The sequence below is a fragment of the Dipodomys merriami genome, unplaced genomic scaffold (genome assembly GCF_024711535.1).
Source record: "Dipodomys merriami isolate MVZ:Mamm:240054 unplaced genomic scaffold, mDipMer1.0.p SCAF_328, whole genome shotgun sequence".
Lineage (NCBI taxonomy): Eukaryota > Metazoa > Chordata > Mammalia > Rodentia > Heteromyidae > Dipodomys > Dipodomys merriami.
The window spans coordinates 1002651-1025270 of record NW_027204804.1 but is presented as its reverse complement, the minus strand read 5'-3'; the positions used below and the strand labels follow the sequence as shown (position 1 = coordinate 1025270).

Here is a 22620-nt window from a genome sequence, read left to right as displayed (position 1 = left end):
ATCTTAATGATGAGGCATCCAAGGGCAGGAACAATCATTTCATTGGAACCAGATTGCTCCTTTCAAATGATGCCAGCTGTAACAACTTTCCTAAAATTTCTGCAAAACCAGAACAAAGATGATCAATCAGACCATTGATCTAGCCAAGATTATCTGCTATATCAGCTGTGTATACTTCAGACCCTTCCTTGGTCTCCCTTTAAAACTTAAAATATACCTGACTTATGTAAGTGTAACCCTTCTGTACACCACTTTTTGTTTTTCTTTTGTCGGTCTTGGGGCCTGGGCACTGTCCCTGAGCTCCTCCAGTCAAGGCTAGCACGCTACCACTTGAGCCACAGAGCCACTTCTGGCTTTTTCTGCTTATGTGGGGCTGAGGAACTGAACCCAGGGCCTCATGCATGCAAGGCGAGCACTCTACCACTGAGCCACCTTCCCAGCCCATGAACATCACTTTTTATAATAATATATATTTTTTAATCTTATATGATGCCGGGCTCCTTCCGTAATCCTAGCTCTCAAGAGGCTGAGATCGTAGTTCAAAGCCATCCCAGGCAGTAATGTCTTTGAGACTCTTACCTCCAATAAACTCTAATATGTTATAAATGGCGCTCTGGCTCCAGTGGTAAAGCTCCAGCCTTGACCAAAACTGCCCAGGGACAGCGCCCAGGCCCCAGTGTAAGCCCCAGGATTGGCACCAAAAACAAAACAAAACTTCAGTTTCTGTAAGCCTCTAGAAGATGGTATGGGGAGGGGACGGGATCACTCCTTCGTTTTTTCCCTCGCCGCGAGCCGCGTTGATTAAATTTCCTTTCTAAGCGGGTATACTCTAGTGGCCGAGTTTGGGACTCGCGGAGTTGGGGCCTTTTGCACTAAAAACGGTTACAAATCTGCAAGCGAGCCGTGGAAAACAGTGGGAGAGTTTCTTCCCCGATCCCAGATCCCCGCAACTCATTTCTGATTTCGCAGCACTCTCCCTACACTGACGGTCCAGCTTCCTGCCCTTACGCGTCCGTTGGCTTCGTTCAAACGGGCCGCTGTGGCCATCAACCAATCAGGACGCTCGATGCTCAGCTTCTGCCCAATAGACAGTTGCAATAGGAAGGGCGGGGAAAAGGGGCGCGAGGCCCGCTTGCAGCGCCATTACACTTTAGGGCAAAGAGGTTAGGAAGCCGGCATGGCGCTCTGGTCAATAAAATCGATAGCTGGAAGCTGCCCGTGTTCCAGGCAAAGGCGGTGCAGTAGCAGCGCCGCCATTTTCCCTGAAGGCATCTTCCGGTGCCTTTCCCCCAAGTTCGGCTAGGAGTTTCCTGAATTACAACGAGAGGTTTCCGTTAGCCCCGCGGGCGGGCGGCTCCGACTCCCTCCGGGCTTCTCCCGCCACGTTCAGCCCCAGTCCGGCCGAGGCTCCTGAACCTCGGGGTCCTCCGCGCCCAAGGGCCGAGGCCGGGACGGGGCAGGCCGTGGGGCCAGCTTCTCGGGTCCAATGGCGCCGCCATCGGCTCCGCTCCCCGCACCGGGGCCAGGAGAGGCCCGGCCTAGCCGGAGAAGGGGAAGGAGGCCGAGGGCCTTGAAGTTCGCGGACGTGGCCGTGTACTTCTCCCCGGAGGAGTGGGGGTGTCTGCGGCCCACGCAGAGGGCCCTGTACCGGGACGTGATGCGCGAGACTTACGGCCTCCTGGGCGCGCTCGGTGAGGCCCGGCCCAATCCGCTTCCGCGGGCCCGAGGGGGACGGAGGAGCCGGGGGGCGGGGGTGGAGGAGGGCTGGGAACGGCCGGGCCGCGATCTGGTTGTTAGGGGAGGGGCAGGGGCGCGGCAGGTGCACCTGTCGTTGGTGATCTCGAGGCTCGCCCTCTGACTAGTTCTCCTTCCCCAGGGTGTGCAGGTCCCAAGCCATCCCTCATCTCCTGGTTGGAGCGAAATACCGAGAATTGGGAACCGGCTGCTCTAGATCCACAGGAGTACCGGAAAGGGGTAACAGTCCAGAGAAGTGAGTGGTAAAAGAAAAAGAAACAAAACAAACAACCTTGGAGAGTCTGCAGCCCTCCTGTTAACGTTATAACTCAGGCCAGAGTTCGGTCTGGCCAGGGCCAGACCTTGGTCCCATTCTGCTCATTTCAGAATATTGTTTCTGGTGGTGTAGGGTCGATCACCGTGCAGATTCCTCGATCAGTCTTTAAATAACCACCTGCAGTACCCCACTGTATAAATGAGCAAGTGGAAAGATTGCCTCCTCTCCTGTCTCCTTTCCTTGAATTTGGGTCCTGGTTGAGGGACCCTAAGTGTATCCATTTCTGGGCTTGGGTTATGGGGTAACACTGCATGGATGCCTGAGCCCCCTCTTGCAGTTATGGCAGCAGGACCTTAAGTAGTGGAAGACAAGGCTTCCATCACAGAAGCAAATGGAACCGTGGACTATACTTTCTCTGCCAGGTTCTCGAATGTCAAGGGTATATCTCGGAGGTTCATATCTAATCATTTTATGCAATATTAAATAGGTACATAACTACATAAATAACATACAATTTTACACTACGTATTTATTGTGCCAGTACTAAGGGTTGAACTCAGGGCTTTCTGCTCCCAATTGGCTTTTTCACTCAGCTGGTGCTCCACCACTTGAGCTCTGCTTCCAGTTCCAACTTTTTGCTAGTTAATTGGAGAATAAGAGCCCCAAGGATTTGTCTGTTTAGAACTGGCTTTCAGCAATGATCCTCAGATCTCAGCCTCCTGAATAGGATTATAGGTGTGAGCCACAGGCGCCTGTCCCATTTCAGGCTTTGTTATTTTGGTTGGTCGTAAGGCTTGAACTCTGGGTCTGGGTGCTGTCTCTCAGCTCTTCATCTGAAGGCGAGCTCTCCACCACTTGACTCACAGCTCCATTTCCAGCTTTTTCTGTTTATGTAGTGCTGAGAAATTGAACCCAGGGCCTCATGCATGTGAGGCAAGCACTCCACCATTGAGCCACCTTCCCAGCCCCCCATTTCAGGCTGGCTTTCTTTCTTTCTTTCTTGTTTTTTTTTTTTTGTTTTGTTTTTTGTTTTTTGTTTTTTGTCGGTCATGGGGCCTGAACTCTGGGCCTGAGCACTGTCCCTCAGCAGTTCAGCTTAAGGCTAGTGCCCTACCACTTGAGCCAAAGCACCACTTCCAGCTTTTTCTGTTTATGTGGTGCTGAGGAATCAAACCCAGGGCCTCATGCATGCAAGGCAAGCACTCTACCACTGAGCCACCTTCCCAGCCCCTTTCTTTCTTTCTTAAGTATAATTTCCATTTTATTTCTTTTTGTTTTCCCTAGAAGACAGGTTTTCTGAAGTCTGCAAGTATCCAGCTCCTTACATTGGTTTTGGTGGAGGCTGTGGAGCAGTACCAACAGATCTAAATTGAGGTGGGGGTGTTCGATCTTTCTGGGCTTCACGAGATCCATTCCTGACCACCTTGCTGTGAATGGCACAACTCACGCAGTAATGGAGCTTCACATAGAGCTTGGGAAGAACATAAGCTTCGAAGACACTCACTTTGGAAATGTCCCTACCGGCTGTGGCCTCTACTATATTCCGAATGACAAAACTTCTTAATGGCCTTGTCCTTAGGCATGCATCATGCATCAGGTGCAGTTTGTGCAGCTAATAGGCTGCACATGGCCTCAGCCCTTTTTGGCTCGACCGTTGTTCCTTCTTTTTTTCATCATCTTGGAAGCAAGGGCCAGAGAGAGCCCATTTCAGGCTTTCTTACACTGTTATGGCAAGTGGGATACATACACTGCATTACAGCATTCAGGAGGCTGAAGCAGGAGGATCCAGAATTTGAGGCCAGTCTGGACTACATAGTGAGAATTATGTATTAAAGAAAAAAGGAATAAACTTTTTTTTAAAAAAAATAGAGAGAACAAGCCTCTAATTATAGCTACCTGGGAGGCAGACATAGGATAATCTTGGTCTGAAGCTGGTGGGCAAAAACATGAGACCCTATCAAAAACAATCTAAAGCAGAGAAGGCTACAGGCCTTCTCTGTGGCAGACCACATAAGGGCAAGGTTCTGAGTTCAAACCCCAGCACTGTTAAAAAAAAAAGAAAAAGAAAAAGAAAAAAAGTTGGAGTGGAGTTGGGACTCAGTAGTAGAGCATTTGCCTAACACATAGATTTGTTTTTTACAATTTCAAAATAAGTACATGTGCTGACATAAAAAGATCTTTAGTGTATAAGTGGAAATAATGAAGGTGCAGTAAATTATTATAAAGGGTATACATGCTGTCTTTCTGTAAGAAAGAGTAGGAATAGTGTATTTGTGTATTAGTGTATTAGAAGAGGGCAGGCAATGTGGCTTAGTGGTAGAGTGCCTGTCTAGCATGAATGAAACCCTGAGTTTGATTTCTCAGTTCCATATAAGCAGAAAAAGCCAGAAATGGCGCTGGGGCTCTAGTGGGAGAGTGCTAGCCTTGAGCAAAAGAAGCTCAGGGACAGTGCCCAGGCCCTAGTTAAAGTCCCAGGACTGGCAAAACAAAACAAACAAAAAAGCAAAACACAGAAGAAATTAAGCATGGCTTCTACAGAGTAAATGGGGAGCATGGTAGGATTTTGACTTCCTTCTGTTCCTGTTACTGTGTCTTCATAAACAACGAACTACATCCACACTCCAAAGAATGTTGTTTCTCTTCCCTGACCTCCGAGCTGGCTCAGTACCCTCCTCGTTTCCATAAGAGTGTCTCACACTTAGCTGTCTCTGACACCAACATTTGAGGACAGGGACTGAGTGTGTTGGTTTTATAACCTGTATTGTCATAGGCAAGAATAGAAGGCTGGTAGTGGTTAAAACTAACTTTTCTCCATGTCCTTATAGAGACCAGAAGGAAGAATGGGGAGAAGGACGTACTCCCACCTAAGGAGGCACCCCGGAAGGGGAAACGAGGGCGGAGGCCCAGCAAACCTCGACTGGTCCCCAGGCAGACGTCTGGGGGTCCCATTTGCCCCGACTGTGGCTGCACTTTCCCCGATAGCCACGCCCTGGAGAGCCACAAGTGTGCCCAGAACCTGAAGAAGCCTTACCCGTGCCCCGATTGCGGGCGCCGCTTTTCCTACCCATCCCTGCTGGTCAGTCACCGGCGGGCTCACTCCGGTGAATGTCCCTACGTTTGTGACCAGTGTGGCAAACGTTTCTCCCAGCGCAAGAACCTCTCCCAACACCAGGTCATCCATACCGGCGAGAAACCCTACCACTGCCCTGACTGCGGCCGCTGCTTCCGCAGGAGCCGCTCCCTGGCCAATCACCGGACCACGCACACGGGCGAGAAGCCGCACCAGTGCCCCAGCTGCGGCCGTCGCTTCGCCTACCCGTCCCTGTTGGCCATCCACCAGCGCACGCACACGGGCGAGAAGCCCTACACCTGCCCAGAGTGCAGCCGCCGCTTCCGCCAGCGCACGGCCCTGGTCATCCACCAGCGCATCCACACCGGCGAGAAGCCCTACCCGTGCCCGGACTGCGAGCGCCGCTTCTCCTCGTCCTCGCGCCTGGTCAGCCACCGGCGCGTGCACTCAGGCGAGCGGCCCTACGCCTGCGAGCACTGCCAGGCGCGCTTCTCCCAGCGCAGCACGCTGCTGCAGCACCAGCTCCTGCACACCGGGGAGAAGCCCTACCCCTGCCCCGACTGCGGCCGTGCCTTCCGCCGGAGCGGCTCCCTCGCCATCCACCGCAGCACGCACACGGAGGAGAAGCTGCACGCCTGCGAGGACTGCGGCCGCCGCTTCGCCTACCCCTCGCTGCTGGCCAGCCACCGGCGCGTGCACTCGGGCGAGCGGCCCTACGCCTGTGACCTTTGCTCCAAGCGCTTCGCCCAGTGGAGCCACCTGGCCCAGCACCAGCTCCTGCACACCGGGGAGAAGCCTTTCCCCTGCCTCGAGTGTGGGCGATGCTTCCGCCAGAGGTGGTCTCTGGCGGTTCATAAGTGTAGCCCCAAGGTCCCAAACCGGAGCCCTAGATCCGCCGTGGGGGGCCCCAGCCAGAAAGGCGGCGCCCTTTAGGATGGAAAGGATGATCGGCTGGTTCACTTCATCTTCGCAGAAGAGTCCGGGAAAAGGCAGGCAGAGCTCTAGGCCATACAGGGCAGAGTCAGAACTAAAACCCAGGCCTCCTAGCGTACACATCGGAACTTTAGTATATTCCACTACACCGGATGCCTTACTAAACCTACAACAGTCCCATTCGGAGATGGGACATTATTGGGTTAGTTTCTGAAGTAATCTGTGTAACTGGTACTGGGTTAAAAGTTGCCCCATCTATTTCAAGGCTGCTTTTCTAGTTTGCAGACAGTTAATCTCTGTCCCCTTGCATGCAGTCAGGAGTGGCACCTGCTCCTTACTGTCTCCATACCAAACTGAAAAACTTGGTCTAGCCCACTTTCTACAACACTCCTGCCAAGTGATCTATTGCTTGCTTGTACACCTTCTTTGACAGGGAGCTCACTACCTCACAAGGCAGGTCATCTCATTGTGGGATCATGCTGATCTTTAGGAGGTGAAGTACCATGTCCTGCTCTATACACCTGGCCTATATGATGTTTCATACTTCATCTACATGGCAGCTGTTAAGATAACCACAACTACTTTGCCTCTAGGTTGCCAGGTTAAATTGCAATAATTCATTTCCTTTGGAGAATGGGATCTCACCAAGGATGGTCTCTAACTCCTGAACTCAAGATATCCTCCTGCATAGCTGGGACTGCAGGTCTGTGTCACTATGTTAGGTTAATCACTCCCTAAAGATGGTTTCAAGCTGGGTGCTAGTGGCTCAGACCTGTCATCCTAACTACTCAGGAGGCTGAGATCTGAGGATTGTGATTCAAAGCCAGGCTGGGAGTGAAAAGCCCTTAAGACTCTTACCGCCAAATAACGGCCAATAAAACCGGAAGTAGAGTTGTGGCTGAAGTGGTAGAGCACTAGCCTTGAGCAGAAAAGCTCAGGGACAGTGTCCAGGCCCTTAGTTCAAGCTCCACGACTCACAGATGGTTTCAGTTCCATGCTTCATCTGCCTCAGAATAGGCCTTAAAAAAAAAAAGTTGCTTTGTCATATAAAAGTAAAAAGACAGCATACCTTGTTCACTGTACACCTTCCTGGTCTGCACTGATTTTTAGCAACTCCAGGCTGTACTGGTTTAGGGGAAACTGCAAACCAGAGGTCTCTTGGCTGACAGACATCTAACTGCCCTGACCTTTTAAATGTGATAAAGCTAAATCTTCTCCACCTTGTTTCTGGAAAACTGGCTCAAGTTGGGCATGAAACATAAGCACAGTAAACTCTGGGAGAAGTGTGGTGTTATGGGGGACCTATGGTCTAGCTGCAAGAGGTAAAAACGGGACTGGATTACTATACTTCATCTGGTGGACTTGGAATAAATCTAGGTAGCTAATTGGAAGATTCTTGACTAATGGATCTTACTCTTCTCTTCCATGAGGCCTCAGTCAGCATTTTTTCCCCCATAAAGTGAGATCATTAAGGAAGGTAGAGAGGTAATTGAATACAAAGAAGAGTTTCATAAAACTGTCCACGCCTCCCTCCCTCCCTCCCTCCTTGACCTCCAGTGGGGCCAGGAAGCAGTCTCTTACTCTTTGTGATATGCCTCCTAAATAAAGCTTTATGATTCAGTGTGAACATAGCCGACCCCTTTACCTTGGGCAGCTGCATCAAATTGGAATTTCCAAACATGACTCATTCCAACAGCTGGAATGGGTCATTATTCTACTCTTCTTTGCTTCTTCCTGCAGCTCTGATCTCATCCTCAGAGAGGGAGACTGACTAGAGAACATAGCATTTTGTAATTGCCTCTGTTCAGGTGTTCAGCAGGTTGTCATTGGAACTGTTTGTTACTCCTTGGATAACTGCTTTCCCGGAAGGGGTAATCCACATTGGGTGTCATTAAAAGTCTGATGAATGAATTAGGTTTCTTGTGGAATTACTATTTAAAAAATGTATATCTAGTTTTTCTGGACTGAGAAAAAGTTTGATGTTAAGATACAGCCCCTCGGACCAGGGAAACACCCTGCCTGAGCAAAGACCCGTTGGGATGTAAACCAATACCTTTTTCATTAGCCTTCTGTGTTGGAACTTACCAGTTTCACATAAACAGGCTAGCACACATGATTCCTCCTGTAGGAATTTTATAACTTCCTCTGAGCATGGACTGTACTTCATAAAACTTGGAAGCCACTGATAGCCAATTTCTATCCTGTGGTCTGTGGAGTACAAAGATGAGATCGATTTCCTAGTCTCTTTGTGACGCCCAGTCAGGGCCCATTGCAGACATGATCCATGCCCAGTATCCAGTGAGCTCAACATCCTTTCAGCAATTTTTGTTGGTCATGGGGCTTGAACTCTGGGCCTGGGCACTGCCCCTGTACTCTTCAGCTCAAGGCTAGCACTCTACCACTTGAGCCACAGCACACTTTGGGTTTTCTGAGTGGTTTATTGGAGGTAAAAGTCTCATAGATTTTTCCTGCCAGGGAAAAGCCATTGAACCACAATCCTCAGATCTCAGCCTCAAGTAGAATTACAGGCATGAGCTACAGGGCCCGGCTTTGTACTATAGTTTTTGTAGATTACATCAAAGGAATTAACATTGTTATATCAAACTAAGAATTTGCATTATTCCAATTGCTATGTGTGTTGCTGGGGAATGGAACTTGGGGTCTTGCACAGATAAGTGCCAGGATGAATGCTAGGTTAAGTGTTTTATCACATTCCTAGCCTGTACAATTGGCAATTTCTATTTTTCTGTTCTAAACTTCAAATAGTTGTACATTGTGTGTGTGTGTGTGTGTGTGCACGCACACACACACACATAGGTGCATGCCCGCTGACACTAGGGCTTCTCTCTTTAGATTTTTTCATTCAAGGTTAGTGTTCTACCACTTGAACCATACCTTCACTTCTGGCTTTTTGCTGGTTATCTGGAGGTAAGAGTCTCACAAACTTTCCTGCCTAGGCTGGCTTCGAACTGCGATTTTCAGATGTCAGCTTCCCAAGCAGCTAGGATTACAGGCGTGAGCCACCTGTGCCTGGATTGGGGGTTATCATTTAACATCTATTTATGCATCTAGTGCTCCCCCCCCATTGTGTGGCCTGAACTCCCCGCCTGTGCTGTCCCTCAGCTCTTCAGCTCAATGTTAGCGCTCCACCACTTGAGCCACAGCACCACTTCCAGCTTTTTCTGCTTATGTGGTGCTGAGCAATCGAACTCAGGGCCTCGTGCATGTGAGGCAAGCGCTCTACCACTGAGCCACCTTCCCAGCCCCCCATCTAGTGCTTCTTGATCAGTCACTCCTTCCCATTTATTTCAGAGCAGAATACAAAGTCTGAATAAAAACAGATACACTTCCATTACACAAATAAATTTAATGAGATGTGAGTAACGTGTGTGTGTGTGTGTGTGTGTGTGTGTGTGTGTTATACCCATCCCAAGGACTGCTGTAAATCAGGTAACAATACCTTATTCCAAACCGGTCTCAGTTTACTCACCAGGGAGTCTTGGCTACCTGGACCTGTCTGCAAGAAATTTCATCGAAGAAGGGAGCAGCGTCAATCCATCTTTCTCCCAGCCCGGGTGTCTCTGCTGCTCCCGCCACTCCCCCGGCTTGTGGCTTCTTCAGCCTCAGCCTTTTAAACAGGCCGCTCCGGAAAGACCATTCACAGCGCTCCTTCTTCCCGCGGCACTGTCCAATCAACGCACGTTATCTATCAGTCGGTTGAACTGTGGGAGCCAACCTCCAGTCAATGTCTCCTCTTCCACACGTAAGGGCAGAGGGCAAAGCAAGGGATGTTGACGCCAGAGAGGCACCATGTTGGTTAAGGGCGGGATTCCGAGGAGGCGGGGCCACAGAGGGCCTTCCGGATACCAGGACAAGATCCCAAGCGCTGCATGAGGGCTAGATCCTCCAGTAATGTGTTCCTAGAGGCCACCGAGGAAACCGACTCATCCCCTCCATGCCCCATGTGTGTTCCGATCTAAGCTCAGTTTTCTCCTTTGCAGGATTTTCAGGCCTCAAACCTGCTTTTATCTCACAGGTGGAAGAAGAGGTGGGAGATTTGGATCTCAGAAACCTAGGATCCAGAGGGAGAGAGCCCACTAGCTGTCAGCTGGGGCAGGGAAAGGTAACAGGGACTTTATTTCAAACCCAATTCCCATTCTCAGTGCACACTGCCCCCACCGAAGTCGCCTTAGTTTTCCTGCACCTTAACCAAGTTCTGACATCAAGACAGCTGGAGAGAACAGCTATTGTGAACCAATCGCTCATACTGGATAACTTCAGTTTAATGCAAAATAGACTTAGAGTGTCCTGAGAAGTCAAGGAATTGGAGTGTGATAAAATGAAGTTGTGTTATTCTTGGATATCATGTAGATCACAATGTGGGTGAGAATGCTTCATAGATTTTTGTTTTTCCTCAGGGCTAGTGCTCTACCACTTGAGCCACAGCACTTCTGGATTTTTTTTTTTTGGGTCAGTCATGGGGCTTGAACTCTGGGCTTGGGCACTCTCCCTGCGCTCTTCAGCTCAAGGCCAGCGCTCTACTGCTTGAGCCACAGTGCCACTTCCGGTTTTCTAGTGGTTTAATGGAGATAGTCTCATGGAAGTTCCTGCCCAGGCTGGCTTTGAATCCTGATTCTCAGATCTCAGCCTCCTGAGTAGCTATGATTACAGGCATGTGCCACCAGCACTTGGCTCATCAGATGTTAAAACAAAGGCAGAATATTTTCCCTGAAGCCATTATGTCGTAACAAATGTTCCCAAGTCTTCCCTCCAGTCCATCACCAAATTGGTGATGGCCTAAATGGCAGCAGGGAGGGTCATTTAAGTCTATTTGATGAAGATTTTATACTCTTCAATCAGGTTCCAGCCTGAAAGCTCCATGACTGGGACCACTGCTGTCCTTAGTGCCTGAAACAGAGCTGGGATTCAGTATTGTTGACTCTTCTCCCACTCTCTCCAATGTTCATGATCCTCCTATGTTTATACTCAGACAATGGAATTTGCTTGCACTCCAGGGTAGCTTTCAGGGCTTCCTGTGGCGCCACTCAACCAAGCTCCCAGAGGGCCATGTACTCTGTTTATCTCTCTTCTAGGGTATATCCTGGAATACACTGCCATTTCAGGTTCTCTTTCTCCCCATCTCAGGATCCTGAAATAAGAATGAGAAAGAAGGGTTGAAGAAGAATTCAAAACAAAAAGAGCCTCTCCAGGAGAGGCTGCCAGCTGGCATGCTACCTGGTTCTAGTTCTGTTAGAAGTGCCCACCCCTTGGTAGAGCCCCATCAAGCCATGGGGCTCAGGGACATTCCAGGTGCCAGAGCACCCTACTCTTACTCCAACTGTGGCCCTAGCTTCAGCTACCCTTCCCTTTTGGTCAGCTACCTACCACTGGGTCTATACCAGGGAGAGGCCTTTTTCCTGTGATCAGCCAGGCTCATTTCTCCCCACACAATTAACACTGCTCTAGCTCTGGTTCACCCACTCCTGGGAAAAAGCCCTACCCATGCTCAGAGGATGGGTGCCACTTCTGGCCTTCTTAGCCATCCATGGTGGGCTCACATGAGGGAGAACCCTTACCCATTCCCCAACTGCAAGAGCCACTGCACCTAACCCTACTTGCTGGCCAGCCACAGGCACGATCATAGGTGAGAAGACCTATCCTTGCCTGGTCTGAGGCCTCCACTTCACATACTCCCCTCTCTGCTGCTCAGTGTCCGGCCCATCCTCCTGCAGCCAGTGTGGCACAAGCTGCAAGAATGCAGGCTGAAGGCATATTAGTAGGTTCCTTGCTCTGGTGAGGAGAGGCTGAGGTGGCCACAGGCTGCATCAGTTTTCAGAGCACATGTGTTTGGGGAAGATCAAGATCCCCTTGTTTACTTTTGGGATATATTCCAGGAGTGTGGGTAAAAGGGCTTACCCAAGTTGATCAGATTTCTCTGGAAAGGAAGAGACAGGTTTATAAATGAGGGAGATGAGTCAAGAAACATCTCAGGAAAAGAAGGTTCTGGAAGCATGGAGGACTCAGGGCTTAGTTCAACTGCTTTGAGAGTGGCAAAGCTGTACTATCAGACTGTATTCATAAACTGCTAAGGGTACTAAAAATTAGAACTAAAACCTTTTCTATTTTTAAAAACTGAAAGCTGAACCCTGTTTCTGGAGACTTCCACTCACAAAGCTCCTGAAGATCCACTTGGAGGTAATCCACTGCAGACCATTCATTTAGCTGGCCTTTCTTTCTGGACTGTTCTCTCCCTTTGAATACTGTTTTCTAGCCTCAGAAACTAGGTCACTTAGATGCCAGTCTAAGAAAAAAGACCACACCCATCCTGGGATAGAGGGCACATTGTGAATTGTGAGTCTGTCCCACAGGAGTAGCTCACCCCAGGAAACTTGGGGGTGACTATAGAGATAGTGGCCTGGGGGGGGGCAGGGGGGGAGGGGGAACCCTTCTGCCCTCTGCGCATTCTGTACAGAATACACAAAAGTATGAAATCTAATACACTTCAGGACTGGTTTCTCTATTTTTTTTTTTTTTTTTGCCCAGTCATGGGGCTTGAACTCTGGGCCTGGACACTTACCCTCAGCTCTTCATCTCAAGGCGAGCGCTCTACTGCTTGAGCCACAGTGCCACTTCCGGTTTTCTAGTGGTTTATTGGAGATAAGATTCTCACGGACTTTCCTGCTCGGGCTGGCCTTAAAGCACGATCCTCAGATCTCAGCCTCCTGAGTACTAGGATGACAGGCATGAACCACTGGTGCCCAGCTTGGTTTCTCTGTTTTTGAGGGAATGGTTGGCATGTCTTTTTATCCATGGGTCTCTGGATTTTGCATCTGTTGGCTAAAGATGAGTTTTCAGGCCAAAACAACTGGAAATACAATGCTGGGGAACATTGTGAGTAAATTATTTGTGATGACAGTTGAAATCAAGGCATAGTCTCTTCAGTCTTTTTTTTTTTTTTTTTCAAGTACCAGGATGTGAACTCCAGGCTTCAAGCTCACTTAGCTTTCTGGTTCACAGCTGGTGTTCTACCACTTGAACCACACCCCCAGTCTGGCTTTTTTTTTTTGCTGGAGATGTTGTCTCACAGACTTTTCTGTCTAGCTTGGCTTCAAAACAAAACACCTCTGGGGCTGGGAAGGTGACTCAGTGGTAGAGTGCTTGCCTTGCATGCCTTAGGCCCTGGGTTCGATTCCTCAGCACCACATAAGCAAAAAGAAAAAAGCCAGAAGTGGCGCTGTGGCTCAAGTGGTAGAGCGCTAGCCTTGAGCTGAAGAGCTGAGGGACAGCGCCCAGGCCCAGAGTTCAGGCCCCACGACTGGACCCCCCTCCCCCCCCAAAAAAACCCCAAACACCTCTGAGTAGCTAGGATTATAATGGGAAAAACCTTCAGTCTATTTTTTTATTGTAATGATCTACTATGTTAACAATTGAATGGCTGGGGGCTGGGAAGTGGCTCAGTGGTAGAGCACTTGCTTTGCATGCATGAGGCCCTGGGTTCAATTCCTCAGCACCACATAAGCAAAAAGAAAAAAGTTGGAAGTGGTGCTGTGGCTCAAATGGTAGAGCACTTGCCTTGAGCTGAAGAGCTGAGAGACAGCGCCCAGGCCCAGAGTTCAGGCCCCACAACCGGATCCCCCAAAATAAATAATAAATAAATATAAAATAAAATACTATTAAAAAAAACAAAAAACATTTATCCTGCCCATGTAATTGTAGCCCCTCTGTACAGCATGTTCTCAAATAAAATAAAATACAATTAAAAAAAAACAAAAAACAAAAAACAATTGAATGGCTGGCTTTCCTGACCTATTTAGATCTTGGCATCCTACTATTGAAGAGGAAACTTGAAGGAATAAATACATCCACACAGGTGTTGACTCAAACCTGTCTTAACAATGGCTACCTCTCTGAACCCCATAGTTCAAAAAGTGATTACTAGGGCTGGAAATGTGGTTTAGTGGTAGAGTGCTTGCCTAGCATGCATGAAACCCTGGGTTCCATTCCTCAGTACCACATACACAGAAAAAGCCAAAAGTGGTGCTATGGTTCAAGTGGTAGAGTGCCTAACCTTCAGCAAAAGAAGCTCACGGACAGTGCCCAGGCCCTGAGTTCAAGCCCACGCCTGGGAAAGAAAAAAACTGAAGGTTTTTATTTCACTACATAGCCTCTCCTGAATTGGCAGACTTGAATTCCAAACAAACTTAGCCTCCACATATTCTGTGACTGTAAGCCTATAATCCAACACTACTGCCTTATAATGAATGGAGCCAATGGCAATACTTCATAGTATTGTTCAAGATAAAATATGATAAAGTCACCCAGTTGTCTTTGAAGTTTGAAAACAGCTAGGTTCCTCCTTATACAAATCTTCAAACATTCAAGAGTTTAAGGAGTCTGAGGAGTGGCGGCTCATGTCTACGTAATCCTAACTATTCAGGAGACTGAGATCTGAGGATTAAGGTTCGAAGTCAGCCAAGGAAGGAAAGTCTCTGAGCCTTTTTACCTCCAATTAACCGCCAAATGAATGAATAAATAAATAATTGAGCTGTGCCCAAGTGATAAAGCGCTAGCCTTGGGTGAAAAAGCTAAGGGCAAGTGTTCAGACTCTGAATTCAAGCCCCAGTACCACCGCTTTTTGCAGTTGCCAATCCATACCCTGGCTTCTACCCTCGGCAGCTGTACCTGCTGCGTCTGCAAGCTTGAGCCGGGACCCGATCCCAGGTCCCAGATCCCAATGCCCGTCCGTCGTCAGGTGAAAGGCGGTTGTAGACGCAGCTCCCAAGTAACTACCCAGCTGGAGGACCTCCTCGGGACTCAGCCCTGAGAATCTTTTTCAACCGCGCCCCCGCCAGGAACCAATCAGCGCACAGTGTCTTCCGTAGTTCCAGCCAATCATCGGCCGGTATACACAGACAAGCGGGGAGAACGGTGTGAAGCTGCGGGCACGTCCATCTTTCTTGAAGGCAAGAAGGTTTCCTAGACTTCCCAGTTCCACGGGAAGAAAAGAAAAAGGGGAAGAAAAAAAAAATCTCCTGTAGCAGCCACTGAATTTAAGGGCAGACGGGAGGCTGAGACAAAAGAAGCCATATTTGATATTCTCAGACACCAGCCCCTGAACTACAAGCAGTGGCACTTGAAGCCAGGTGGTCGCCATCTTTTCTGAAGGCGCCTTCCGGGCCCTTTAACGGGGGGTCTCAGTCCTAACGGCCATGAAAACATCAAGGGGTTTTATTTGTCCCCATCAGCTCTCCCGCGTCCCCAGCTGCCAGTCCTGGACTTCGGTTCGCCTCGCCGGCAGCGTTCCGTTACCGAGGCGGGGCGGAGCCTGGGCCCGGGCCGCCCTTCCCGAGGACGGCGACAGCTGAGGCCGGGAGCAGGGGGCGGTGGTCCCGGGGACGAGGCGGCCTCTGCCCGGGGCCCGGAGCCCCGATGGCGCCGCCTCCGGCCCCGCTGCTGGCCCTGGGACCCGGGGAGCCGCCGCTGGGTTGCAGGAAGCCCGGGGCCGTGAGCTTCGCGGATGTGGCCGTGTACTTCTCCCCGGAGGAGTGGGGGTGTCTGCGCCCCGCACAGAGGGCCCTGTACCGGGACGTGATGCGGGAGACCTACGGCCACCTGGGCGCGCTCGGTGAGGCCCCGGGTCAGAGCCCCCCTCCTCCCTCACCCGGGTTCACAGGGCACGAGTGGATCGTGAGCCCTAATCCCGCACCATTCCACCCAACAGCACGAGCCGCCTCCCATGCCCAGGGCTTCGGGTACCCCTCGGGAGTCTTTCCATCCCGCATCTGCTTCCTTCACGCAAGAGCGTTGCAGACCCCGTTCAGGTTGAGCATGCATTCGGAGGAGGTGCCCTCGCCCCCGCAGGGGGATGCCAACGTCCCACGACACCCTTGCAAGCCAGCAATGTGATCCCTATTTTCTCCCAGGACTCCCTGGCCCCAAACCAGCTCTCATTTCTTGGATGGAAGGGGAGAGTGAGGCTTGGAACCCCGCCGCTCAGGATCCTGAGGAGGGGGAAAACCTGGGAGGAGCTCTGCGAGGTGAGGGGTTGTTCCAAGGGACCCCTCCCCCCCAACTTGGTTGTCTGGAGTTTCCTGTTTAGCAGTTTTCTTTCAGGGTCCCCAAATTCCCAGCACCCCTAAAGAAAATAAAAGAGCCCAACGACATTGGATACTAGACGAGGAAAGAAAGAAAACCAAACTAGAACAAAGTTTTCGAACTTGGGACAGTCGTCATAGGTTGAGACCAGAGTAGATCAAGAGCTGAAAACTAAAACTTCGAAGTTTTCCAGATGTCTCTGAAAGAAAACATCGCTCACTCTCTTCCAAGAACTAAAAATGTCCCCTAAGAGCTAGGCATTGGTGGCTCATGTCTGTAATCTTAGCTTCTCAGGAGGCTGAGATCCGAGGATCCTAATTCAAAGCCAGACTCACTGCCTGATACTTTGTTTTTGGTTGGTCCTGGGGCTCCAACTCTGAGCCTGGGTACTTCTCCTGAGCTCCTTTTTGCTCAAGGCTAGCGCTCTACCACTGGAGCCACAGGGCCACTTCCAGCTTTTTCTGTGATTAATTAGAGATAAGAGTCTCATGGACTTTTCTGCCCTGACTGGCTTTGACCTGGGATCCTCAGATCTCAGGCTCCTGAGTAGCGAGGATTACAGGAGTGAGCCACTGGCACCTGGATTCCTGAGACTCTTAATCTCCAATTAACCACCAAAAAGGTGGAAGTGAAGCTATGGCTAAAATGGCAGAACATTAGCCTTGAGAGAACAGTGTCTAGGCCTTGACTTAAAGCCCTAGTACAAAATACACACACACACACACACACACACACACACACACACACACACACACTAGCCTTGAGAGAACAGTGTCTAGGCCTTGACTTAAAGCCCTAGTACAAAATACACACACACACACACACACACACACACACACACACACACACACACACACACACACAATGGAAGTGGCTTCAGGTCTGTCATTTTCATTCCTCAAGCCAGGAAAAAAAAAATCGCAAAAAGGCAATGCCCAAATGTTGGCAGTTTGGCTCCTTTCTCTTCACCCTCTCCAGAGTGAATCTAAAGTGAATCTTACCCTGCACACAAAACAACAACAAAAAAAAAAAAAAAAAAGAAAGAAAAGAAAAGGAAGAAGGCATACTAGTCACTGTTGATAAGCTTAACAAACATGCATCTACTGATTCTCCCAAAGCCTCTGGGAACTTAAATGTAGTTTTCACCATTTAAACCTAGAGGAAAGAGACAACGGTTGACCTTTTGCCAAAAGCTGCATGTTAGTCACTGGGGGGTATTTTTCCCACCCCTGCACCAGAAATAAAAGCATCCTATTTTCTGATGCACAATGGGTTTTTTGTTTGTTTGTTTTGCCAGAAGCTTGGACTCTGGGCCGGGGGTGCTTTTTTTTTTCCCTGAGTAGTTTTTATTGAAGAGTCCCACGAACTTGTCTGCCCTTGGCTGCGATCCTCAAATCTCAGCCTCCTGAGTAGCTAGGACTACAGGCATGAGACACTGGCCTCTCTCCCTCCCCCACCCCTAATGTTTTAAAGGATAATTTCTTCTCGTTTCCCAGGCGATGCTCCAAACCAGAAGGAAGAGGAACCCAAGGGAAGGCCAGAAGCCTTGGGACCTGGGAAGGAGAAGCCCAAACCGCTGGTTAAACACAAACGTGACTCAGCTGTCAGCAAGACCTCAGCCAGAGCACAGCGTAGGAAAGAAGCCCGGGACCAGGTCTCCACTGCGCAACCCCCTGTGGCAGTGCCCGGGGTGGATGCCCAGGCCTGCCAGCGGCGCCATGTGTGTACTGACTGTGGCCGCCGCTTCACCTACCCTTCGCTGCTGGTCAGCCACCGGCGCATGCACTCTGGCGAGCGGCCTTTCCCCTGCCCCGAGTGCGGCATGCGCTTCAAGAGAAAGTTCGCCGTGGAGGCACACCAGTGGATCCACCGCTCCTGCTCCGGGGGCCGGCGGGGTCGTAGGCCTGGAATCCGGGCTGTGCCTCGGGCCCCCGTGCGTGGCGACCGGGATCCACCTGTGCTCTTTCGACACTATCCGGACATCTTCGAGGAGTGCAGCTGAGCCTGAGGCAGGTTGGAGCCAAAGCCTGGCTTTGGCATCTAAGACTCACTGGGCCCAGAGGGGTGGCTCCCAGACAGGGACTTGGGAACTCAAGTTCATTCTTTTGGGGATCCCTCAGGGATCCCTCAAGTTTCCATATTGTAAAAAGAAAAGTGCCTGTAAAGATTCCAATAGATTAAACTTGACATCCCCTCCCCTCCCCTAGTCTTTTGCTCTACACACACACATCCCCCCCACCATCCCCACACACCAAACCAACCCAGTATAATGGTGCACACTTAGGATCCTATCCCAGCACTGAGGCAGAGGATCACCAGTTCCAGGCCAGGCTACCTAGCTTACATAGTGAAGACTCTGTCCCGTCTCCCCCCCCAAAAAACAAAACAAAACAAAAACAAAAACAAAAACAAAAAAACCAAGGGCTGGGGTTGTAACTCAGTGATAAAATGTAACCTATTCTTGGTTCCATCTTTAGCACCACCAAAGAAAGGAAGAAAGGAGCAAAAAGGAAGGAAGGAAGGAAGGAAGGAAGGAAGGAAGGAAGGAAAGGAGGGAGGGAGGGAGGCAGGCAGGAAAGCAGGAAAGCAGGAAGGAAGAAGGGAAGGGAAGGAAGGAAGGAAGGAAGGGAGAAATCCTGAACTTTTCCTTAGTATCGCTCCAACAACATAAGTAGCTGACACTTTTACATTATCCGGGTTGAAGAGCATCCTCTTTGGAAAGAACATCCACTCAGTCCTTATCTATTTCAGAAGTAAGCAAAGAGGGAAACCAGCTATGGGGAGGGGCTCAGTCAGGGCAAAGTCCTGCCCTCACTACTTGTCACCAGCAGGAAGCTGGACAGCTTGTTGCGGAAAGTACAGATGCAAGGGACAACCCTGAGTCTCATCCACTAACGGACTCCTGGTAAGTCACAAGGCTTCCCTGGGCCTCTCAGTTCCCTCACCTGTGAAAGGAAGATGATAATATCTACCTCAGAAGGTGCTGTGATGTCTGAAATGATAATAATATGTATGACGTAGTAAATGTTCAATAAACATCGTTGAATGAGTTATTGTCCATAATTTATACTATAGAAAGTATAAAGAGAACGCCGGGCGCTGGTGGCTCACGCCTGTAATCCTAGCTACTCAGGAGGCTGAGATCTGAGGATCGCGGTTCAAAGCCAGCCCGGGCAGGAGAGACCGTGAGACTCCTATCTCCAATAAACCACCAGAAAACCGGAAGTGGTGCTGTAGCTCAAGTGGTAGAGCGCTCGCCTTGAGCTGAAGAGCTGAGGGACAGCGCCCAGGCCCAGAGTTCAAGCCCCACGACCGACAAAAAAAAAAAAAAAGAAAGTATAAAGAGAACCTAGGGGGGCTGGGAAGGTGGCTCAGTGGTAGAGCGCTTGCCTTGCATGCCTGAGGCCCTGGGTTCGATTCCTCAGCACCACATAAGCAAAAATGAAAAAAAGCCGGAAGTGGCGCTGTGGCTCAAGTGGTAGAGTGCTAGCCTTGAGCTGAAGAGCTGAGGGACAGCGCCCAGGCCCAGAGTTCAGGCCCCACGACCGGACCAAAAATAAATAAATAAAGAGAACCTAGGGATGTAGCCTAGAGAGAACCATCAAGTGAAAAAGCTAAGGGACAGCATCCAGGACCTGAGTTCAAGCCTCCAGTAATGGCACAAAGTAGAGGAGGAGAAGGAAAGAAGGAGGAGGAGAAGGAGAAGGAGGAGAAAGAAGAAGAGGAAGAAAGAAGAAAGAAGTTGCCAAGGTAGGCATGGCCAACAGCAGCCATTTTGCAGGTAAGTAAACTGAGGCTTGGAGAAAGGAAGCGCTGTTCTCCAAGTTTCACTGCTATCTGACAACAAGGATAGAAATGGACCCTGGGTAGAAAAGCCTAGATTTTTCTATCACTTCCTCTGAGAAATCAGATCTGGGCAAACAACTTGGGTTGGGGAATCAAGGTGTAGGACTCAGTGTTTCCCAGCTGGGGGAATCTGTACAGGGATCTGAGTGCCCCAGCAAGGCTGATACCTGGTTTCACTCTGAAGATGAAGCCAAAACAAGCTGTGGTGTCATTCCATTCCTGTTATCCCAGCACTCAGGGGAGTCTGAGGCAAGGGGATGGAGAGTTCAGGCCAGCATGGTACAGTGAGACTCTGGCTCAAATTTAAACCAACATGACCTCCTTCATTCATTGATTCACTCAGTAAATGCCATCCCAGGCCTTTGCAGATTCTGTGCTAGGCTTCAGAGACACAGCTATAGGGAAGACATGATTGGGGCTAGGATAGGGACACCCAGAGGCAAACTCTGACTCACCTGGCTGACAATCTGCCAGACAGTGCTGTTGGGAGGAGGAGGCAGCTACTGTTCTTCCCATGAGTCAGGAGAAAGCGTGGTGGGGAAAAGTTCAGGCCACGGCAATAGGAGAGAGGCTATGAACATCCCCCAGCTTGTAGTCTATTCTCTTTTCCTTTTTTTTTTCTTTCTTTTTTGCTGGGCCTGGGACTTGAACTCAGGGCCTAGGCACTGTCCCTGCACCTCTTTGTGCTCAAGGATAGCACTCTACCACTTGAGCCACAGGACCACTTCTGGCTTTTTTTTTTGGGGGGGGGTGTTTCTTGGAGATAAGTGTCTCACAGGGACTTTTCTGCCCTGGATGGCTTTGAACCAAATCCTCAGATCTCAGCCTCCTGAGAAGATTAGAGGTGTGAGCCACCAGTGCCTGCATGCCTGCCTGCCTGCCTGCCTTCCTTCCTGCCTTCCTTCCTTCCTTCCTTCCTTCCTTCCTTCCTTCCTTCCTTCCTTCCCTCCCTCCTTCCCTCCCTCCCTTCCTTCTTTCTTTCATCTGAGACTGGGACTCAAACTTGGTTTATCTGAAGTTTTTGCTTGTTGGCTAGCACTCCAACCCTGAAACCTATGCTCTTAATCTTAAATCACACTGTAATCCCCTTATTCCTCCTGTGAAACAAGGAGACAAAGAAGTCCTGTCATCTAGTAACTCGTGTAATTCCTGAAAAAATGAAAAATCTAGTTTTCACATGGTCAGCAGAGGTCAGCACAGTGGAAGTGTTCACTGTGCCTTTTCTGAAATTGGCCTGTAGGAGGCAGTGCAGGACAAGTAGAAAGGGCATTTAGGACTCTGAACTGTTTGATCTTGGGTAATACCCAGGCTTTACCTTTAAATTTTGAAAAATGACCTTGAACCTTAAGGGACTGAAAAATATTTGCCCAGTGTCTTCGGCTAATGCAAGCACCTTGTGGCAATATCACATAGATATGTCTAGAAGGACAAAACCCTTTGTTCCATCCTAGGCGCAAAAAGGAGGGAGGGAATTTGGTTAATAAATACTAGGTTATGAGAAATATACTATTATTCATTGGTACTTTGTTAAAAGAAAAAAATGTGAAACAAGCTTGCAAAAAAATGTATTTTTCAAGACCAACACTGACTGGGCCTTCTTGCATAAATTGAGACGGAGACACCAATCCCTTCTGGACCCCTTTTTTCCCCTACTCTAAGCAGCTGACATCACTCTGAGCTCAGAAGCCGAAGCAGCTGCGGCCATCTTAACTATGGGCAAGAAGGCCCCTCCCTAGCCCAGGTCATTGAAAAAGCAACAGAAGACAACTTCGAGGCAGAACCAACCAGGTCAAAAATACATAGACATATGAGCTATTAAAATGCTTTTCTCTACCACGAAAAGAAGTTCGGGCGCTGCCATACCTTCTCAGGGCGTCAGCATTTCCCGGCTCCATGACCACAGAGTTGCGTAACCGCCGTTTCTCGCCGTCCTAGAGCGTCTCCTCCTTCCATCCTCGGATTCCTCCGCGCCCCTCCCTGGAGCGGAGGACCTCTTGGTCCTGGTCTTAAATGCTGGGAAAGGCCAGGCCTGAACCCAGAACCCAGAAGGAAGAGGTTACAAGATGTGAGCTTACAGATCCCTCTTGCCTGATTCTCTCCCACTCTGCCCCCATGGTGACTCGGCTTACCACGATTCCTTCCTCATCAGTTTCCCTTGCCAAACTCTTCCAGTGGCCTCCAAGGACCTCTATAGACCTTCAAGGGCCAGAACCTACTAACGGCCCCTTCAAACCAGATTTCCACCTACAAACGAACCATCCCATTGAAAACTCTGAATTTAGCCTTGTCCTTCAATGCCCACAAGTGCTATCTCCAAAAACCTTCTGCCCCATGCTAACTGCCTCTGAGTCTTATCTGACTACAGTCCCGAACACAATCTGTACAGAAAGTTAGAAAACCTGTGTAAGTGCAAGTCCTATCGGCTCTAGCTTCCTTAGTGTAGACTTAGAACAGCAACTTTTATCTTGGTTCAACATAACATCATACCTAGCATGCAAGTCTCCCTGTCTTGCTGGTACTGGGGCTTCAACTCAGGGCTTAGGTGCTGTCCCTTCTGCTCAAGATTGGTGCTCTACCACTTGAGCCACAGCCCCAATTCGAACTTTCCTGCCCAGTCTGGTTTTGAACAGCAATCTTCAGGCAGCTAGGATCACAGGCATAAGTC

The 22620-nt window shown here is 49.7% G+C and overlaps 2 protein-coding genes and 1 long non-coding RNA gene across 7 annotated transcripts; 2 read left to right on the top strand and 1 right to left on the bottom strand.

The window, feature by feature from the left end:
- Positions 1 to 1163: 1163 nt before the first annotated feature.
- On the top strand, positions 1164 to 7233 carry LOC138841759 (zinc finger protein 689). The gene is made up of 3 exons (XM_070042629.1): positions 1164 to 1691; positions 1877 to 1990; positions 4837 to 7233. Exons 1-3 carry the CDS (start codon positions 1487 to 1489, stop codon positions 6012 to 6014), a joined length of 1497 nt encoding a protein of 498 aa, XP_069898730.1. The 5' UTR covers positions 1164 to 1486; the 3' UTR covers positions 6015 to 7233.
- A 2170-nt stretch (positions 7234 to 9403) lies between these two features.
- On the bottom strand, positions 9404 to 14946 carry LOC138841761 (uncharacterized). 3 transcript variants are annotated; one of them, XR_011376488.1, is made up of 4 exons: positions 14697 to 14946; positions 12592 to 12893; positions 11679 to 11949; positions 9404 to 11163 (listed from the first exon to the last, which is right to left on the bottom strand). It is a non-coding gene; the product is annotated as an uncharacterized lncRNA (long non-coding RNA). The 3 variants fall into 3 exon arrangements; XR_011376489.1 differs by having other exon boundaries at positions 11931 to 11949; XR_011376490.1 differs by lacking the exon at positions 11679 to 11949.
- Positions 14947 to 14949: 3 nt separating this feature from the next.
- Positions 14950 to 19354, top strand: LOC138841760 (zinc finger protein 688-like). 3 transcript variants are annotated; one of them, XM_070042633.1, is made up of 4 exons: positions 15563 to 15639; positions 15736 to 15835; positions 15938 to 16051; positions 17606 to 19354. In XM_070042633.1, exons 2-4 carry the CDS (start codon positions 15751 to 15753, stop codon positions 18109 to 18111), a joined length of 705 nt encoding a protein of 234 aa, XP_069898734.1. In that variant the 5' UTR covers positions 15563 to 15639; positions 15736 to 15750; the 3' UTR covers positions 18112 to 19354. The 3 variants fall into 3 exon arrangements, with proteins under 3 accessions (XP_069898735.1, XP_069898731.1, XP_069898734.1); XM_070042630.1 differs by lacking the exon at positions 15736 to 15835 and having other exon boundaries at positions 14957 to 15639; XM_070042634.1 differs by lacking the exons at positions 15736 to 15835; positions 15938 to 16051 and having other exon boundaries at positions 14950 to 15639.
- The last annotated feature ends 3266 nt before the right edge of the window (positions 19355 to 22620 follow it).